This window comes from Equus quagga, chromosome 15, assembly GCF_021613505.1.
Source record: "Equus quagga isolate Etosha38 chromosome 15, UCLA_HA_Equagga_1.0, whole genome shotgun sequence".
Classification (NCBI taxonomy): domain Eukaryota; kingdom Metazoa; phylum Chordata; class Mammalia; order Perissodactyla; family Equidae; genus Equus; species Equus quagga.
Genome location: NC_060281.1, coordinates 22,096,513 through 22,115,705, shown reverse-complemented (window position 1 = coordinate 22,115,705; position 19,193 = coordinate 22,096,513). Strand labels below are relative to the sequence as shown.

Here is a 19,193-nt window from a genome sequence, read left to right as displayed (position 1 = left end):
GCCGCCAGGCCTTGGGGCCAGCCCCGCGAAGGAGGGTCCTGAAGAGGTATTTGTAAACCCAATTTCATAACAGCATATTCACAATAGCTGAAACGCGGAAGCAGCCATTGAGAGATGTCCATTGAGAGATGAATGCATAAGAAGAAAAATATGGTATATACATATTAAGGGATATTATTCAGCCTTTAAAAAGGAAGGGAATTCTGACACATGCTACAACATGGGTGATGAACCTTGAGGACATCATGCTAAGTGGAATAAGCTAGGCACAAAAAGACAAATACTGTATAATTCCACTTTAATGAGGCAGTCAAATTCATAGAAACAGAAAATAGAATGGTGGTTGCCAGGGTCTGAGGGGAGAGGGAAGGGAGCGTTAGTGTTTAGTGGGTACAGGGTTTCAGTTTTGCAAAATGAAAAGGATTGTAGAGATGGATGATGGTGATGGTTGTACAACAATGTGAATGTACTTAATACCATTGAATTGTGCACTTAAAAGTGGTTAAGATGGTAAATTTTATGTTTTGTGTATTTTACCACAATTCAGTTTTGTTTTTTGTTTTTTGGGTTTTTTTGAGGAAGATTAGCCCTGAGCTAACATCTGCCACCAATCCTCCTCTTTTTGCTAAGGAAGACTGGCCCTGAGCTAACATCCATACCCATCTTCCTCTACTTTATATGTGGGACGCCTACCACAGCATGGCTTGCCAAGCAGTGCCATGTCCGCACCCAGGATCCGAACTGACGAACCCCGGGCCACCCAAGTGGAACAGGTGCACTTAACTGCTGCGCCACCGGGCAGGCCCCTCAGTTTTTTTTTTTAAGTTAAACAGAAAACAAAAAGCAAAAACGTCACAGAGGCGGCCAGCCCCGTGGCCAACTGGTTAAGGTCACACGCTCTGCTTCAGCTGCCCAGGGTTTTGCTGGTTCGGGATCCTGGGCGCTGACATGGCACTGCTCATCAGGCCATTTTGAGGCGGCGTCCCACACGCCACAACTAGAAGGACCCACAACTAAAATATACAACCAGGTACCAGAGGGCTTTGGGGAGAAAAAGGAAAAGTAAAATCTTTAAGAAAAAAACCTAAAAAGTCACAGAGGTCTTAATAATTTTAAGGACATAAGTATGAATTTGGAAAATACTTTATAAACAAAGATATCCGTTGCCCTAAACTGGAAAACCCAAATGTCTAACAATAAAAGAATGGCTAAATAAACTATAGTACATCTATAGTTTTACTTTTTAATAATGTTTGTTTTTCTAATTTTTAAAATAATACAGGTTCATTGTAGAAAATTTGAGAAATAAACAATTATAAAGATGAAAATAAAAACTATCCAAAATGCTAACATGCCGAGATAACCGTTGCTAGCATTTGGTCTGCTTTCTTCTGGGGATAGTTACTTATTTCGTATACAAAATTGGGTCTATCTTCTCTGCTTACACTGGCATCCTGTTTAGTTTACAAACATGCGACTTTGAGTTCTATGTGACTATGTGTACACACGCATGCCGAGAGAGAGAACATTTATTGACTTCTTCCTACGGAACTGTGCTAAGGCCTCTTCATGGATTATCTCGTTTAACTCTCACAGGACACCTTTGAACTATGACCATCCCCTCTGTACAGACGAGGACATTGAGGCTTAGGGAAGAAGTTGGTGGGAGTCACACGACTCCTGAGTGATGTAGTCAGGATTGAAAGCCAGGTGTTCTGACTTCACAGTCCACACTTCAAACTCTTTTTTACATCCCAGGTGATTAAACATTCTTTGAAAACAGGATTTTAAAAGCTGCTGCGTAATAGTCACTAATAAAAATACACCAAACATTAATTCATTCAACCCTCCCCCTAGCATTGAACAATTAGGTTGTTGGCTCAATTTCTCTTTCTTTTTAAAATATAATACTTCCAAGAACATTTTTGTGCATAAATCTTTGTCTTATAATGACTGAATCTCTTATTATTTCATTGGGGTATATGCCTCGGTGTGAAGTTCCAGAGTCAAAATGACTGCTCTAGCTAAAATTTAATGGAGTCACTGAAAATGGCATTTATAAAATATTTATTTTTATTTATTTATTTTTTAAAGATTGGCACCTGAGCTAACAACTGTTGTCAATCTTCTTTTTTTTTTTTTCCTGCTTTTCCTCCCCAAATCCCATAGTTGTATATATTTTTAGTTGTGGGTCCTTCTAGCTGTGGGATGTGGGACGCCGCCTCAGCGTAGCCTGATGAGCGGTGCCACGTCTGCGCCCAGGATTCAAACCTGCGAAACCCCGGGCCGCCCAAGCATAGCAAGCAAACTTAACCACTCGGCCATGGGGCCGGCCCTAAAATATTTATTTTTAAAGACAGGTTTAGGGGCTGGCCCCGTGGCCAAGTGGTTAAGTTTGCGCGCTCCGCTGCAGGCGGCCCAGTGTTTCGTTGGTTCAAATCCTGGGTGAGGACATGGCACTGCTCATCAAACCACGCTGAGGCAGCGTCCCACATGCCACAACTAGAAGGACCCACAACGAAGAATATACAACTATGTACCGGGGGGCTTTGGGGAGAAAAAGGAAAAAATAAAATCTTTAAAAAAAAAAAAAGACAGGTTTGATGTGAGGGGATAAGGAATATATGGGAAATCTCTGTACCTTCCCCCCAATTTTGCTGCAAACTTGAAACTGCTCTGAAAAAGTAAATTCTATCAAAATGTATATCGGGGGCGGGGGTTCTAACAACATGGAAGTAAGTTATTGGGCATCTTTTGGGCTGTAGTAAGGCAAGCCATAGGGAACAGATCAAGCCCTGGCTCTGCCACTTTCCTGTCGTGTGGCCTCGGGCAGGTCACTTGATCTCTCTGAGCCTCAGTTGCTTCCCCCGTGGGATGGAACTGCAGTGGTTGGGTGGACGGAGTGGAGTGCGTAGGTTAAGCCCCTGCCGTTCAGCCTGGTGCTCTGTTTCCCCGAGAGGACAGTTGCCCTCTAGCAGGGCCAGTGACTGGGAAAAGCCTTTGCGGACTGTCAAGGGCTCTTCAGACGGGAGGGAGTTTGGCATCCGCCTCCTGGTGTGGGAGTGGCACCCTGAGCCCCCCTGGTACCATGAGAGAGGATTGGGTTTAGGGGCCAGGTTGGGGGTGGGAGGGGCTCACCGGGGTAAACGGTTCCGTGGTGGAGCAGCTGAGGTGCAGCTGGGCCTGCGGCCTGGGAGGCGGTCTTGTGGGCGCCTCCTCCCCCAGCCCACGCCTCAGGTCTGCAGCTGGGTCCTGCCTCCTCTCAGGTGCGCCATGGCCCGGACTTGGCTGCTGCTTCTCCTGGCCCTCGGGTGTCCAGCCCTGCCCACAGGTGAGCCCCCTCCCGGCATGCCTCTCTGTGCCCCGTCCGTTAGTCTACTCAAGCCCACTGCGTGGCTCTGAGCCTCCCTGGGGGTGGGTGGGATGCAGGGAAGCAGGACAGAGCCACGGGGGCCTGCGGGGACGGTCTCCACAGAAGCCCATCACTGCCTTCCCTAGTGTACTCCACCTCCCAGCTACCTTGCTCCAGGCCCCAGGTCCTGCTCCCCTGGAGTCCACAGTGGTGGAGGGCGGTCACCTCTTGGAGGTATAGGGAAACAAGAGCAAGCTGGATGGGCGTGCACTGCGGTGGGGGGGGTAAGCTTGGAGGGAGGGTGTAGCCGGGCTGTGTTATGCGATATGGGTGATGGGACATGAGCATTGTGAGGCCCTCTCCTGTCCTTCCTGGCCTGGCCTCCTGCCCTCAGGGTGCCTTATTCCAACAGGGCTCAGAGTGTCTCAGGTTCACTCCCAGCTCCCCCTTATCAGTGGGCTCTCAGGAGATGTCCCAAGGCCTCGGTGACTTCCCCAGGGTATTTACCCCCAGTCCTCCACAGAACAAGGTTGGAGCCAAATGACTCAAATTTTGAGAATTCCAGCTTCAGTTAGAAGCAGGTGCCTGTTTGCCTGTGTCAGGGGGAAAGGTCCTTGACCTTTGAGTCAGGGTGTTTTCTTGATCTGAAGCTAGCCCCAGTATGACACAGGCTCTCCCTCGCTAGGGAGACCAACCATACCCATGTGAAGCAGGAAGAGCCCATGGCAGGAGGCCCAAGCTCTGGGAAGAAAGCAGCCAGGGTGAGAAGGAGCAATACTGAGAGGCTTCCTGGAGGAGGTGGAGGCTGAGCTTGACTTGGAGAGTGTCTCTATCTGTACGACTGAAAAGGCTCAGGAGCTTGAGGGTCCTGGAGTTCACTCCCAGCCTTCCCTACTCCCTTTGTTTGTGATACCTTATTAATATTAGTATCGATAATAATACTAATAACTATCTGCTAAGGCATTTTACATTCATGATCTTTACAACAAAATTCTATTGGGCTGGTATTATTAACCTCGTTGTATTGATGGGACAATTGAGACTCAGTAAATTCAATGGAGGAGTTAGGGGGCCGGCCTGGTGGCGCAGCGGTTAAGTACTCATGTTCCGCTTCAGTGGCCTGGGGTTCCCCAGTTGGGACCCTGGGGGCGGACATGGCACCGCTTGGCAAGCCATGCTGTAGTAGGCATCCCACACATAAAGTAGAAGAAGATGGGCATGGATGTTAGCTCAGGCCTAGTCTCCCTCAGCAAAAAGAGGAGGATTGGCAGCAGATGTTAGCTCAGGGCCAATCTTCCTCAAAATAAATAAATAAATAAAAATAATAAAATAAAAAAAAATTAAATAAATAAATGGAGGAGTCAGTAATCAACCCAACTCTGTCTGAGGCCTGTCCCAGGCTTGGGCCACTGTGTCACATAGCAAAATCTTAGTTATCCTTCCAAGGGTGGGGTGGTCTGTTGGATTTGGGGTCACAGAGACCCGAGTTCAAATCCTGAGTTACCATCCATGTGCTTCTGGTCAATTATTTGACCTTCAAGAACTCCTTCCTGAGCAGCCTCCTGTCCTATCTCCCCATGAGATTCTCTGGCACTCTTCCCACACCCTGGGGCATTTCCTTAGCCTGGCTGTGCTTAACTCATGGTGTGAATTTGTTTGTAGGTTTGTTTGTTTTTTGTGTTTTTGTTTGGTTTTTCGTATTTGTTTTTTGAGGAAGATTAGCCCTGAGCTAACCTCTGCTGCCAATCCTCCTCTTTTTTACTGAGGAAGACTGGCCCTGAGCTAACATCTGTACCCATCTTCCTCTACTTTAGATGTGGGACGCCTGCCAAAGCATGGCATGCCAAGCGGTGCCAAGTCTGAACCCGGGATCCGAACCAGCGAACCCTGGGCTGCCGAAGCGGAACGTGCGAACTTAACCGCTGGCCACTGGGCCAGCCCAGTTTGTAGGTTTTAACCTTTGAGATTTTATTGATATGACAAGATACCCAACCTTTCAAAAATAACATTTTGTTATATATTAAATGAGTCATCTTTACTGAAAAGAATAAGTTTGTGTAAAATCAGGACTATTCTGGAAAATATAGGACAGAGATGACTTATTTTTCTTTTTTTAAATTATGAAATAATACAGACATACACTTTAAATGGGTGAATTATATGGCATGTAAATTACATCTAAACAAAGCTATTAAAGATACTGCAGACTTATAGAAAAGACTCAAGAATAATACAACACATGCATACTCAACTCAGATTAACAAATGGTTAAAATTATTCCATATTTGAATCAGATATACTTTTTAAAGGAACAAAAATGTACAGATAAATTTGAAGCCCTTTTTGATTTCATTCCAGATCCTATTTCCTTCCCTTCCTCCCCAGATGTAACCACTCTCCTGAGGCTGGCACGACAAGGTATTATAAGTATTTGTTTATGCATCTGCTATCTTTCCCATGGGACTGAGTTCCTTCAAGGCAGGGACAATATCTTAATTAATGTTGTTTCCTCAGTGCCTGGCACAGAAAGGTTCAGATATGATAGATAGGTGTATGGGAGGATGGATGGATGGATGGACATACAGATGGAAGGTAGAGAGAATAGATGTAGGAAAGATGGCGATAGAAGGATGAATGAAAAGATGGAGGGAAGGAAGAGTGGTTAGATGGGTAAATGCAAGGAGAGAGGGATGGATGAGTGGGTAGAAGGATAAATAGATGGATAGTAGAAGGATAGATGGAAGGATAGAAACTCAGACGCAAGGATAGAAGTCTGCAATGAGATGCTGGCCTGGGAGGGCACAGACAGATGCAGCCCCCAACAAGTGTGTGCTTTCTTGCAGGTGTGCGTGGCACCCCCTTCCCCTCCCTGGCCCCACCAATCACGCTGCTGGTAGATGGGAAGCAGCAGACACTGGTGGTCTGCCTGGTCCTCGATGCTGCACCCCCTGGCCTTGAGAGCTCCATCTGGTTCTCAGCTGGCAATGGCAGCGCACTGGACGCCTTCACCTACGGCCCTTCCCTAGCAGAAGATGGCACCTGGACCAGCTTGGCCCAGCTCTCCCTGCCCTCTGAGGAACTGGCAGCCTGGGAGACCTTGGTCTGCCACACTGGGCCTGGGGCTGGGGACCACAGCCGGAGCACACAGCCCCTACAGCTCTCAGGTGGGGACCGAGCCTGGGCCCCTGTGGATGCTCCCTGCCCTGGAACACACCCTGGAACGAGGATATGGTGGGAGGGAGGGCAGGCTCCAGGCCTGGGGGCATGAAGGGTGTCCAAGTGCTGACATCTAGGTGAAGTGATTCCTGGGCTCAGAGCAGGGTGGCCTAAGGGCCCTGAGTCCTGGGATTTGCAACTGTAATATCTCATTCAAATCCAGGCTGATGTTTGACTTCCAAGAGGTAATAATGACTCCTCCCTCCTGGGGTTGAGATATACATACATACTGAGGTATATATATTAACCCTATCACTGAGGGTTAATATCTCTCTTTATATACCTAATGTTTTGTTTTTGTTTTTTTGTTGCTGAGGAAAACTGGCCATGAGCTAACATCCGTGCCCATCTTCCTCTATTTTATGTGGGACACCTGCCACAGCACAGCTTGACAAACAGTGCGTGGGTCCGCACCCAGGATCCGGACCTGCGAACCCTGGGCCACCAAAGTGGAACATGCGAACTTAACCCACTGCGCCACCAGGCTGGCCCTATACCTAGTGTTAATATCTATATCTATATATATCACCCTATTTATGACACCCTACCTATTAGAGCCAAATATAATTAAATAATAAATTGCTATCACTTACTTAATGCCAGGCACTGTTGTAAACACTTTACATTTATGAAGTAGGTCATATTATTTTCCTCATTTTATGGGCACAGAGAGGTTGAGTAACATGTCCAAATCCAGCTATTATTACTGACCAGATGATTTTCTTCCTCTTTTTGGATTATGTTAATTTTGTCATCTTCGCAATGAGACTATTTATTGAATAAATGCCCTGGCTTCCAAAGAAGGCTGCTAAGAAAACTGATTCCCTGTCTAAAAGTGCCGAGGCACCTCAGCCTCCCCGGGGCACAGAAGGGGGGCCAGCGAGGAGGGAGGGAGAGCTGGGCCCCTCCGAGGACATTTAGCAAATGGCTCAGGTTCTGCTGCTGGTTCATTTGTCCATTTAGCCACATGCCATGAAGAGCTGCCCTGTGCCAGGGCCAGGGCATAGCATCCGGGGGGAGGGCACGGCTCATCCCAAAGGACTCACTCCCTTCTCCTTGGCTGGCAGGAGAGGCTTCCTCAGCCAGGATCTGCCTCCGGGAGCCTCTCAGGGGTGAGTACTGGGGACCAGGACCTTAGACCATGTTGGGCTCTAGCCTGTGGGTCCCACCCAGTGTTGGTGGGTTCCTTGCAGGGTTGGGGCACTGGCTAGCCTGGACCCCTGTCTTCCCGTGGGTGAGACCGGAATAGATCCTCCGACCCCAGCCTAATTCTTGCACACAGCTGAGAAGCGCAGGTGAGAGCTAACAGAGGGTCCTTGGAGCTCTCCTTGCGCAGCCCAGATGGATGGTCTCAGTGTTAGAGCCTTGGGAGTCTCTTGGGAGCCTTGGGAAACTGTCCCAAGTCCCACCACCTGCTGGACAGAGTCATGAGTCAGGTTCTCCTTCCTGACCAAATAGAGAATTTTGAGCTGGTTATTCTCCTCTGCATCAGATGTTAATTCCTGCCTGGCCTACATCCCCCTGGTTGTTGGGGAATCAAATAAAATGAAGGCTAGGAAGGTATTTGTTATTATGACCAGTAAGAGCTGAGGTTAGACACCAGGTAGGACTTTCCTTGGATTTGGGGGGGGGGGGGGGGGAAAAGGGGGGGGGGGGGGGGGGGGGGGCTCAGGGCCAGCCTCCAGGCCCCTAACCCGCTCCTTCCCTCTCCCGCAGGGACACGGGGCCAGACGCTGCGGCTGGGGGCGCTGCGGCTGCTGCTCTTCAAGCTGCTGCTGTTTGACTTGCTCCTGACCTGCAGCCGCCTCCGCGCCCTGCCCGCCGCGCGGGGGTACCCGGCCCGGGCGCCTGGCCCGCGAGCCCCCGCGACCCACGAGCCCCCCGCGGCCCCGAGGGCGGACCGTCCTTTCCTTCCGCAGCCTCTGCCCGTAGGAGAGCCCTCAGCCCCCGCCCACTGGCTTCGCCGCAGTGATGGGGGGACCACAGGCCGAGCGCTCACCCCGTCCACCCCGCCGGCGCTGCAGCCCAGGGCCGGCCGGGAAGTTCCCACCCTCCGTCCGCGTCCGGATCCCAGGAGCCCAGTCTGGGAGGAGGGGATGGTCTCTGCCAACCGAGCTTGGGCCTGAGGCTCAGGACCCCCCTCAGTATTCCTGCCTCGAGCCTTGGAGCATTTGTATGTGACCTGCCTCCTCCTGCGGACAGGAGCGTCCTGGGGGCTGGGCTCTGTCTCCCCCCTCAGACCAACGCTTTCTGAGGGAAAAGGCTGTGTCTCTCCCGTCAGACTGGGAGATCCTTGAGGGTGCTGATGGACTCAGGCACTGGGACGTTTAGGGTGCAGATAACTGAGAACAATTAAAGCAGAGCGTAAATGACACAAACAAATGAACAATATTTTGATTCAAATCTGCCCTGGGAGGAGTGAATTTGGCAGAATTAAAGGAGGCAGAAATCTGGGAAGACTCCCTTGAGGAAGAGGGCTTCCTGAGGGTGAGACCCTGGGAATTGCAGAGTGGGGTTGGGGTTGGGGAGGACCCTGTCCCACCTCTGTCTCCTTTCCCCACAGCCAGGCATGGGGCAAGGCCCCCTCTCTGTCTCCTCATGTGGCCCAACCTCTGTGAGAGGTCAGGGCGAGGAGCCCAGAGACCCAGGAAGGCGAGGTGCTAGGCCTCTGTGAAGTCTTGTACAGACTCAGCAGAAGTGAACAGGGCCAGGATCCCAGGGTCACGGGATCGTGTCCAGTGCCAAGACCATAGATGGTAATTTCAAACTTGCACATTATTAATCCATTAAGGGTCATTATTCATTTGAAAAATATTCATTGAGCATCACCTCTGAGCCAGGCACTAAGGAGGTTTTTGTTTTGTTTTGTTTCCTAAAGAGAGTTCTTGCAGCGATAGAATATGAGGCTCCCACATTGGAGGGTACACTGTGTGTCCCCTGTTCTCCAGCACTGGCCAGAAATCCAACCTTTCCCAGGGATTCCTCGCTAGTAGTCACCCCAACGTCTGGGCGTTTTCATGTGAATCTAGATGTCCCCTGGGCAGCATAGGACAGTCTGCCGGATCAATGGTGCTCCTTTAGTCTTCCTTCTCTCAAGGCGTCAGTGGGGAACTATGCTTTAACACCCCCCACACACGTGGTGTCAATGACACCTCCAGCTTCCTTGAGCCTCTGTGCCCTCTCAGCTGCTGTTCCATGGCAACTCTCACTGTCTCCTCCCCTGCTCGCCTCTCACCAGCCTGTAAGAAGATTCTCCTACCCCTTATTTGGATTCTTTGTCAGGGGAGGGTGTCCCACAACTTCTGGGGGTGAATCTGTCCACCGTCCCATAGGGCCTGCTCCTTCCCCAACACCAGACTGAGGGAGGAGGTAGGCTGGGGTGGGGTGGGGGCATGTCCAGCTATCTCCTCAGACTTTCTCCAGCCACTGTCCCTTCCCAGCTCTCAGCTGAGATGCTAAGCCCAGGGCTCCCGCCAAACTACTTCTTACCTCAGTAAATGTCTTCTCATTCTGCAAGAGGGCTTCCCTTAGCTTCAACACCCCTCCCCATCTTGCGCCAATCCTGCCCTGCGCCAGACTCTGAATCTCTCCTGTGGCTGGCTTAATGTTATTTCCCAGGACGGCTTGTGGGCCTACGTCAATCAAGTCTCTGCCTTCTGGGAGCTCAGAATCCACAGAAATAAATAATAGGGCAGTAAAAAGGGCTGAGGTTACACACATACAGAAAATACACACGTAAAAAGAAAATTAATGCGTGAACTTTTTACAATCTGCTCCATAAGCTTTATTCCATTAACCTATTTGAGCTTCCCAGCAACAGGCAAACCTCGAATAGCAGCTGGGAGGATCACAAAGTGATCATACAGACAGACACTGAGGCTCAGAGAGGAAATGGTTTGTTCTAGTTCTCACTGGGAAAAATCTAGGGTTACTGGCACTAAGTTTGAAGGCTGGGGACTGTTTGAGTCGTCCTGGTCTCACCCACAGTGCCTATTAGAGTGACTGGTAGTTAGAACAATAACAATAACCAAAAAAGTAATAATAATAAAATTAAAAAACAGGTGCTCAGTAAGAGCTTGATGCATTATGACTCCAGGAGGGAAACGACGTGCAAGGAGGCGGAGAAGACAGTGAAGACGGCCTCTCGCACATCTTCCAGGACCAGCGTGCAGGACCACGTCCCACTCAGGCCCTGTCAGCTGCTTCCCTCCCTCTTGTCCTGGTCCTCCAGCCCCGCCCAGAGCCACCGTTAGGGGGTGGGAAAAGATGTTGCCATAGGTCGCTGAGGACACCATCCGCCCTCTCATTGGCTGAGGCCGAAAAAAGCTCGGCCTCCCATTCGCTAAAGGACAAGCCCCGAAAAGCCCATTGGCTGCGCCGTCCGCGGGCCCCCGTCGGCTCCGGGGGCGGGCCGCGGAGCGAGCGCGCGAGGGGCTCGCGGTTGCTCCGGTTACGCCGAGGCACGTGTGCAGTCCCGGAAGCGGCTCCGGGAAGCTGCCCAGCGCGCGCCGCGGGAGGGAGCGCAGCCTGGTCCGCTCGGGTTGGGTCCGGCTGGGCCATGGAGCCGTTGGCTGAGCCCGCTCCCCGGCCCGGGCCTGGGCCCCGCTGTGTCCTGCTTCTCCCCCTGCTGCTGCTGCTGCTGCCCGCGCCGGACCTGGGCCCGAGGCAGGCCCAGGCCGAGGAGACCGACTGGGTTCGACTGCCCAGCAAATGCGAAGGTGAGGGGGCGGGGCCCGCGGGGAGTATCTGCCGGCGGGCGGGGCTTGCGGAGAAGGGTCAGGGGGATGGAAGGTCCTGGGCTTCTGAGCGAGAGTCTCTTCGTTCATTGAAACTACTGTGTGCCTGGCACCGTGCCGGACGCTGGGGACCCAGGAGCGGGCGAGAGAGCAGGTCTCGGTGCATCTGGAGCTTACAAATCGTTAAAAAGAAGCAGTTATCCAGGATAGTAGATGCCGTGATAGAGGAAGTACAGGGCTTTGGGGACCCGGTGAGGAGCACCTCATCTATCTTAGAGATGGGAGAAAGGCTGTGTGTAGAGGGAAGTCCGGAAAGGCTTCGTACAAGAAGCCCAGAGGGTGGTTAGGAGTTAGCCGGGTGAAGAGAAGAGAAAAGAGAGGGTCCCGCTCAGGGAACCACATAGGCAGCGGCCTGCAAGCGGAGAAGCGAAGGAAACGTTTGAGGAACTGAAACGATCCGTGTGACTGGTCTTGGGGGAAGGAGACCCTGAGACTCTCCCCTTTGTGCCCTCACTGCAACCTCGTTTGTGTAAGTGGCTGTCTCCCGCGCTAGCTGTGGGCTCCTGAGGGCAGGGACCTTATCTCAAATATTTATTCACGCAGGGCCTGGTAGGTGCCCAGGAGATGTTTTTCGAGTAAATATGCATAAACAGGGGCCTGTGGGTGTGTGTAGAGGAAGGACGAGGGTCTGAGGTCTAAGGGGCCACTGTGGGAGAAGGATAGAGCCTGAGGGAGGGAGATTTTAGGAATATGGAGAAAGAGCAAATCCCAAAGATGTAGGAGTGGAGGTGTGGAACTTTGAGGGGAGTGTCAGCAGACAAACCAGTGATCCAGGACTGTGAAGGGTCTGCCTCTCCTTCCTCCCCTCCATTCCTCGGTTTCTCCTTAGCCCTTTACAGCCACTCCTTCCTTCCCACCTTCCTAGCCCCAGGCCCCCCAGAAAGTTGGCGATAAATATATTTCATCCCAATTCAAAGCTCTCAGCAGGCCAGATGTTCCCTGAGCGCTGGAAAGTGGGGGTGGGGAGGTTTAGGACACATAATCCTTCCCTGTAAGAGATTAAAGGTGAGATGCTTTAGAGATGAGCGACCGACTGCTTGGGCTCCCAGCGTGGGTTCCAGCCTGCACCTTTGCCTGTACTCCTCAAGTAGACAGTCGGGTTATGGTGCTTTCCTTTCTCCCCTCCACTGGTCCTTACCCATATCCTTTGGGGGTTTCACTTCCTCTTCTCTTCGTTTTCTATTTCATTCTGGTACCAAAGAGCCCCTGGTGTTCCTCTTATTATTCTCATAACCTAAGAAGCTCACATTTCTTTTCCTTAGGAGGCATCCACTCATAGAAGCATACAACCAGTAAGGATCTTAGAGATCAGTCTCATCCAACCTCATTTTGTAGGTTATTGATAAAGATTAATTTAAAAGGGATTTTCAGTCACAGGATGGCTTGGCAAACTCAAACCGCTAGGGTCCTCTTACTAATGTATTCACTTTATCCTTGTTATACCTTTGTTATTAAATGCTGACCATGTCGGGCTCGCAAAGCCTGCCTCCTGGCTCAGTAGCCTGAGTGGTACAGACCTTGGCACAGAGGAAGGAGAACCTGCCCTGAAAAAGAGTGGGTGGGTGCCCACGAGGGTCTGGGGTCTGTGCCATGAGTCTCCTCCAAGTCTGGTTCTGGGTAGGATCCCCAGAGGGGCTCTTGAAGAGGTAGGGTTTGCAAGAGTTGGGAAGCAAGGTTGTAGTTGATGGGTATGAGATGGGTTGATAGGTTCCAACCCCCCAGGCCTGGAACACTACATATTGAGGGCATGGGAGAAGGGGGCAAAGGAGCCAGAAAAATGCTGAGCTTGTACAGCGTACAGGACAAAAGGGTGGGGGGGAGCCCAGACGGTTTTGGATGGAGAGCCAGGGAGGTGAGGCACCCTCAATTCATTGCAGATCTGAGATCACCAGCTTATATTTTGGAATTGTTGTGTTCCAAGTTCTCCAAGCCATCCATTAATGTATATGTTACAGAATTTCACCAAGCAAGCCTCCAGGGGATGTATTTGTTTTGGTGGTAAATTGATTTTCTACCAAACTCTACTGAATGTTGTAACGATGCTGATGGCATCTAGCCTGCAGACCATATTCCACTCAGAGGCACTGGAAGCTGTTCACCCACGAACACAGTCTCTCTCAGCAATATATCAACTATCCAACACATACACAGTCCCAGCCTAGAAGAAGGCAGGAAAATTCCAGTACATGATACTCATTTCGGGTATCCTTGGAGTCTAATTGGAGAGACACATGAGGTGACCGAAGGCTTTTAGTGAGAGCCTGGATCCTGCAGAGTCCAGGAGTGAAATCAAGAGCAGGTGGGATTAGTCCAGAGGGCTTCCTGGGGGAGGAGGCTTTTAAGATGAGATTGGGAGAATGGGCAGAAGAGCCCCACAGCCCCTAGAGAACCTTAAGCACTTTCCCGAGGTCTCAGGTACTTCACGCTTTCAGTGGTAGCATCCTTATGCAGTGGCAATTATTTGTTTATACTTCTTTCTGCTCCATTAGACTGAGTGTCTGGAAGGGAGGGACCTTGTTTTCATCTCTGTGTCCCCAGGCAGTACCTGACACACAGGAGTCGCTCAGTAACTCTTAGAGGAAGTGTAAGAGGAAATGAGAAAATAAATGAACAGAAACAGCAGAAACAAGGCCTCTGGAGGGAATGGAGCAAATTAACTTGGTAGGAATAGAGAGCTGGTGTTGGAACAACATATGAAACCAAGTAATAAAACAGTCGTAAAGGACGTTTTGGGGACAATTGGGGAAATCTGAATATGGACCGAGTATTAGATGATATTGGAATTATTGTTCATTTTCCGAGTATCATAATTATTTTGTGTTTAGGTAGGAGAAGGTCCTTGTTCTCACAAGATGCATGATGACATATTTAGGGGTGAAAGGTCATGATGTCTGCAACTTTCAAAGTGGCTTAGCAAAAACAGTGTATATATTGTTGAGGTAGATTATTGTCACATTATTTTGTGCCTTGGAGAGAGATTGTGGTAAATTATTAGCAGCTGTTGAATACGGGCAGAAGGTATATACTTATTCATGGTACTCTTTCAGCTTTTTTATGTTTGAAAATTTTAAAAGAAAAATGATTGCTGGGAGCTGAGAGAAATGACGTGAGTAGGATGAGGGCTAGGAGTGGACATGGGACAGTGGATCTTGGAGCCAGGTTTCACCCAGTGGACTCCATTTGGTGGTCTGGTGCTACCTCCTTCCCCGCCCAGAGCGTTGACGCAGTCTGGGAGAGGTGGCCACTTGAGTCTGTTTTGCTGGGAGCTGGCTCCCGTCGAAGACTCACATGTACTCAGTAGGCTGTGCTGTGTCTCCCTCCCCCAGTGTGTAAATATGTCGCCGTGGAGCTGAAGTCAGCCTTCGAGGAGACTGGCAAGACCAAGGAGGTGATTGACACTGGCTATGGCATCCTGGACCGGAAGGCCTCCGGAGTCAAGTACACCAAGTCGTGAGTGAATGGGGGGACCCACTGGCCTGGCCTGCTTTGTTCCTTAGAGCTTCAGTGGCTTGGAGTTCCCTTCTCCCTTCCAGCTAGGCAAAACCACCAAAGGGAGGCAGCTCTAACTGAGAACTAAGTTAGCCCACTACTTCTACCCCCAGCTAATAGTGTGGGGGTAGAAATCCCTTAACCCCTTCAGACATCCCTGAACTCCCTGGGCTTCAGATTCCTCATCTGTAAAAGCAAGACTCTTGGACCTCATCAGTGATTCCCAGACTCTTGGATTTGCAATTTTAAAAAGTACAAATAACATAGGATTACCAGCTTTTAATTTGGCCAGGTATAAACATTACAAATAAACCAACAAATACCTCCATCAGCAATGATCATCCTTTCAAAATGAAATGATATTTTAACATCAAAATTTAATTCATTTTGCTTTATAAAAAATATCTGAATACCGAATCCTTTAGCTTTATGAAAAAATTCCTTCCCATAGAGCTGTTAAAATTTTGTCTCTCTGGTCTGTGTTCCAGCATCTCAGAGCCCCCAGACCAGATGACCTATCTTCCTTCCAGCTCTGACCTCCCGTTGGTGAGATGCGCAGGTGCTGGGGTAGCAGGGCTGGAGGGACGGACCGCTGATCCTCTGGGGCGAGGAGGGGAACTCAGTCCCTCTTGTGCTGCTGTCTCGGCAGGGACTTGCGGTTAATCGAAGTCACTGAGACCATTTGCAAGAGGCTCCTGGACTACAGCCTGCACAAGGAGAGGACCGGCAGCAACCGCTTTGCCAAGGTTGGATTTGTGCTTGTCCTTCATCCCCGCTGGGGCCAGGCCTGCATGCATCTAAGTGTGTCTGCTGATATGGGTGTCATTGGAAGATCAGTGCCTTGGGAGCTTCCTTCCTTGGCCTCATCCCATGCTTCATTGATTGCTGTTTGCACTCCTCCCCTCCTGAGTGGCCTGACTTTTCCGTGGCAGTCGGCACATTCCTAATGGCCTGGGCCTGCCCATCAGGGTTCTGCCTCAGCCTGAGACAGAAATGCTGCAGGCTGGCAGTCCCCGTGGAGGCCTAAGCACTGTGCAGGAAGAACTCAGGAGATACAAACTGGCCAGGCTTAGAGACAGATTGCCCTGTCTTTCCTCTCGGCCCACAGGGCCCTGGACCTCCCTCAGGCTGCCTATGTGACCTTTAAGGCACCTACTATGTGCATAAATGCTTCTCTTCTCTCCCTGGAGAATGAGCTGCTGACAACAAGGCCCATATTTCTTGGTCTCTACATCTTCAGGGCCTGGCACATTTTAAGACGGTTGTCTCCCACATTGGTGCACCTAAGTACCTTCTAACAAAGATCAGTCAGAAACCCCTGCAAACCCTAGAGGGATAGTCTCAAGCAGCAGAAGTCTTAGGTTTTATTTTTCTAATTTGTATGAATTTTGTCCTCTACTTGGTAATATATCCATGTTTGCCTTAATGTAAAAGTGTTTAACATTATTTTCTGTAGCAAAAAAGTTGGAAACAACCTAACCATTGGCCAGTAGGGGGTGGTTAAATAAATGGATCTGGCCATTCAGTGGACTGCTCTGCAACGGTAAAGCAGAATGTGGTAGCTCTTTACAGACTGAACTAGAGTTATCTCCCAGGTCTAGTGAGTACAAAAGGCAAGGCGCAGAACAGCGTACATGAAACATACTACTGCTAACATAGAAAGCGGCGGAGGGGGATATATTTGTATGGATCTCTGCTTGTATTTGTGTTCATTATCTCTGAAAAGATAGAGGAAGTAGATGCTATGTTGTCTCTAGGGAGAATACCTAGGTTAGCTGACAGAAATATTTTTTACTGAACAGAGTCCTCCCCGCCTCACCTGTGCCCTCCTCCCACCGAGGAAAGACACAAGCCCTAGAAAGAACCCGAAACAGGGAGTGGGCCTAGCCCCTTGAGGGGAGAGAGCCAAGACAAACTTATTTCCTGGAAAACAACTGTACGTTCAAAGGATCTGAGGGCAAGAGCAGACCTTTTCGAAAGGAGGAGGTGTGGAGAGGCAGGACAGGGGGGGTGTGTGTGTGTGTTTGTAGGGGTTATGGGAAGCAGGCCTAAAAGGGGAGAGGAAGGTGAGGTCAAGTGTGAAGAGCCCTCGAGGGTCCTGACTTAGAGCTGGGTGCTTGGGCCCCCCGCACCACCAGGAGAGGAGGGTGGGAGGTAGGGCAGTGTCTCTGCGCCTCATGTCTGGTCGCTTCTTCCAGGGCATGTCAGAGACCTTTGAGACGCTGCACAACCTCGTACACAAAGGGGTCAAGGTGGTGATGGACATCCCCTACGAGCTGTGGAACGAGACCTCTGCAGAGGTGGCCGACCTCAAAAAGCAGGTACAGGCCTTGTAGCTCTCAGAGGCTGCTGTGGCCCACAGGGCTGGGTGGGGATCGGGGCTGCAGCTGTGGAAGCCCACCAAGAGTTGGGGGACGTTGGTCAAGTGCTTCGCCTCTCTGGCTTCAGTTTCCTCAGGAGAATCACAGCCCCTGCTGTGGGTCGTGAGGCTCCGCGGAGCTCTGCCAGGAGCGAGTCAGCGTGGGGGCTTTGCCAACGCCAGGTGTTGTGATTAATAGTGCGACGTGCTGGTGGAAGAGTTTGAGGAGGTGATCGAGGACTGGTACAGGAACCACCAGGAGGAGGACCTCACTCAGTTCCTCTGCGCCAACCACGTGCTGAAGGGCAAGGACACCAGTGAGTCTGAGGCAGGGAGAAGGCAGGGTGGGTCGGCCCTCGATTTTATTGCTTGCTCCCCCTCAGGGGAGGTGGGTAGGGAAAGGATGGAAAAGAAATAAGGAATAGGGGTCATCATAGCATCTCTGCCCACAGGGAGCTTGATGGGACGGGGTGGGGGGAAGAGGCACTGAAACCAGGTGCAGAATAACCTGCGACAATTCGGCTGCCCCAGAGGGGCCTGGGCCGCAGTGAGGCGGGAGGTAGGGATGGTGACCTCAGCCGCCACTTCCAGTGGCCCCCTAATCAGTGCTCCTCACCTAGCAATCCAGTCTGTTAAGGGTCTCTCTCTTCCTCACCCCAGGTTGCCTGGCAGAGCAGTGGTCTGGCAAGAAGGGGGACACAGCCGCCCTGGGAGGGAAGAAGTCCAAGAAGAAGAGCAGCAGGACCAAGGCTTCGGGCAGTGGCAGCAAACAGAGGAAGGAGCTGGGGGACCTCGAGGGAGACCCCAGCCCCGAGGAGGATGAGGGCATCCAGAAGGCATCCCCGCTCACACACAGCCCCCCTGATGAGCTCTGAGCCTAACCCAGTGCCCCTGTACCAAGAGCCGTGACCGGGCAGCTGAAGAGCTGGGGCATGGCGCCAGCAGGCAGAGACAGCTCTCCTGGCCTTGGGGCCTCCCTGCCTCAGCTGTGCCCTCTTCCTCACGGGGACAGACACGAGCTGGGAAGAACTCAGATGGGCTGCCATCAGCACGCGCTGGCCTTTTCCCTCTGCTGAGCGTTTCTCTCCTGACCCAGGCTTCAGGCAGGCCGTGCGATTGCAGGCCTGCCAAGGGTGCTGGTGTGAACGCAGGAGGGGCAGGTGTCGAGCTGGACCCCAGGACTGGAGCCTTCCGGAGCCCTGCAGAGGTCACACCTGGCCTTCACCTCCCCTCACTCCTCCCCTACAGGGAAGCAAGATTGCAGGCCCCAACTCCTCCTCTCTGCTCACCCCCTCCTGTGGACACCTTGTGCTCTGCCCGGCCCTCCCCAGGGCTCACAGAGTAAAAACCTTTTGGTCTTTTTTGTTCCGATTTCTGAGTCCCCTTCAGCTCCTCAGAAGGGCCTGGAGCTCCTTGTTGCTCTTCCCTGCTGCTTACCTTCTAGTGTCTGGGCTGAGGGTGCGGAGGTGGTTCTCCTCCTCCCATTTTTGAGGCTGGACCTTCCAACTGTGGGGAACCGCGTGTGCAGGGAGGGCCTGTGTACTTTTGGGATGAGGGGTGGGTCTGGGCATGGCGTGAGGCCCGGCGCAGTGCTCTGGCCCTGCCCTTCACTGGCCTTGGTCCCCTTGAGCTCCCCAGGCTGGGAGGGGCCTCACTTGTGCCTGGGCACCCAGCTGCCCTCATTCCCTCCCTCCCTCCTGCCTCCCCTCTCTCCCTCAAGGCCTTGTCATTTGTTGTGTAAAACGTTTACTGGTGACCTCACCTGCTCCCACCCCTCACCCCTCCCTCCCGCCTCCATCCGGCCTTGCCTGTTGGTCTTGAACCTTGTTCCCTGATGACCACAGCTGATCCCTCTGCTCTTCGTAGCTGTTGTGCCTGGAGTCCAGAGGGGAGGACACCCCAGTCCCCCAACAACAGCTGGTTACGGCATGTTCCCTGGGAGCAGGGAAGGAACAGGAAGACCGGCCTCTGGGGAGAAGGG

The 19,193-nt window shown here is 51.4% G+C and overlaps 2 protein-coding genes across 2 annotated transcripts; both read left to right on the top strand.

Annotated features, from left to right (window-relative positions):
- The first annotated feature begins 3,273 nt into the window (after positions 1 to 3,273).
- PTCRA (pre T cell antigen receptor alpha) lies at positions 3,274 to 8,694 on the top strand. Its single transcript, XM_046638933.1, has 5 exons — positions 3,274 to 3,331; positions 5,738 to 5,770; positions 6,196 to 6,516; positions 7,636 to 7,680; positions 8,285 to 8,694. Exons 1-5 carry the CDS (start codon positions 3,274 to 3,276, stop codon positions 8,692 to 8,694), a joined length of 867 nt encoding a protein of 288 aa, XP_046494889.1.
- A 2,318-nt stretch (positions 8,695 to 11,012) lies between these two features.
- CNPY3 (canopy FGF signaling regulator 3) lies at positions 11,013 to 18,583 on the top strand. The gene is made up of 6 exons (XM_046639923.1): positions 11,013 to 11,286; positions 14,691 to 14,814; positions 15,503 to 15,599; positions 17,052 to 17,174; positions 17,412 to 17,529; positions 17,873 to 18,583. The coding sequence occupies exons 1-6, from the start codon at positions 11,127 to 11,129 to the stop codon at positions 18,085 to 18,087; spliced, it is 837 nt and encodes a 278-aa protein (XP_046495879.1). The 5' UTR covers positions 11,013 to 11,126; the 3' UTR covers positions 18,088 to 18,583.
- The last annotated feature ends 610 nt before the right edge of the window (positions 18,584 to 19,193 follow it).

Bases quoted from the DNA above. Each gene is read 5' to 3' on its own strand.
- PTCRA (XM_046638933.1), top strand. From the start codon at position 3,274: ATGGCCCGGACTTGGCTGCTGCTTCTCCTGGCCCTCGGGTGTCCAGCC. The intron at 3,332-5,737 runs GTGAGCCCCCTC...CTTCCTCCCCAG, and splicing joins GTGTCCAGCCCTGCCCACAG to ATGTAACCACTCTCCTGAGG. The intron at 7,681-8,284 runs GTGAGTACTGGG...CCTCTCCCGCAG, and splicing joins CCTCCGGGAGCCTCTCAGGG to GGACACGGGGCCAGACGCTG.
- CNPY3 (XM_046639923.1), top strand. From the start codon at position 11,127: ATGGAGCCGTTGGCTGAGCCCGCTCCCCGGCCCGGGCCTGGGCCCCGC. The intron at 11,287-14,690 runs GTGAGGGGGCGG...TCCCTCCCCCAG, and splicing joins ACTGCCCAGCAAATGCGAAG to TGTGTAAATATGTCGCCGTG. The intron at 15,600-17,051 runs GTTGGATTTGTG...CGCTTCTTCCAG, and splicing joins GCAGCAACCGCTTTGCCAAG to GGCATGTCAGAGACCTTTGA.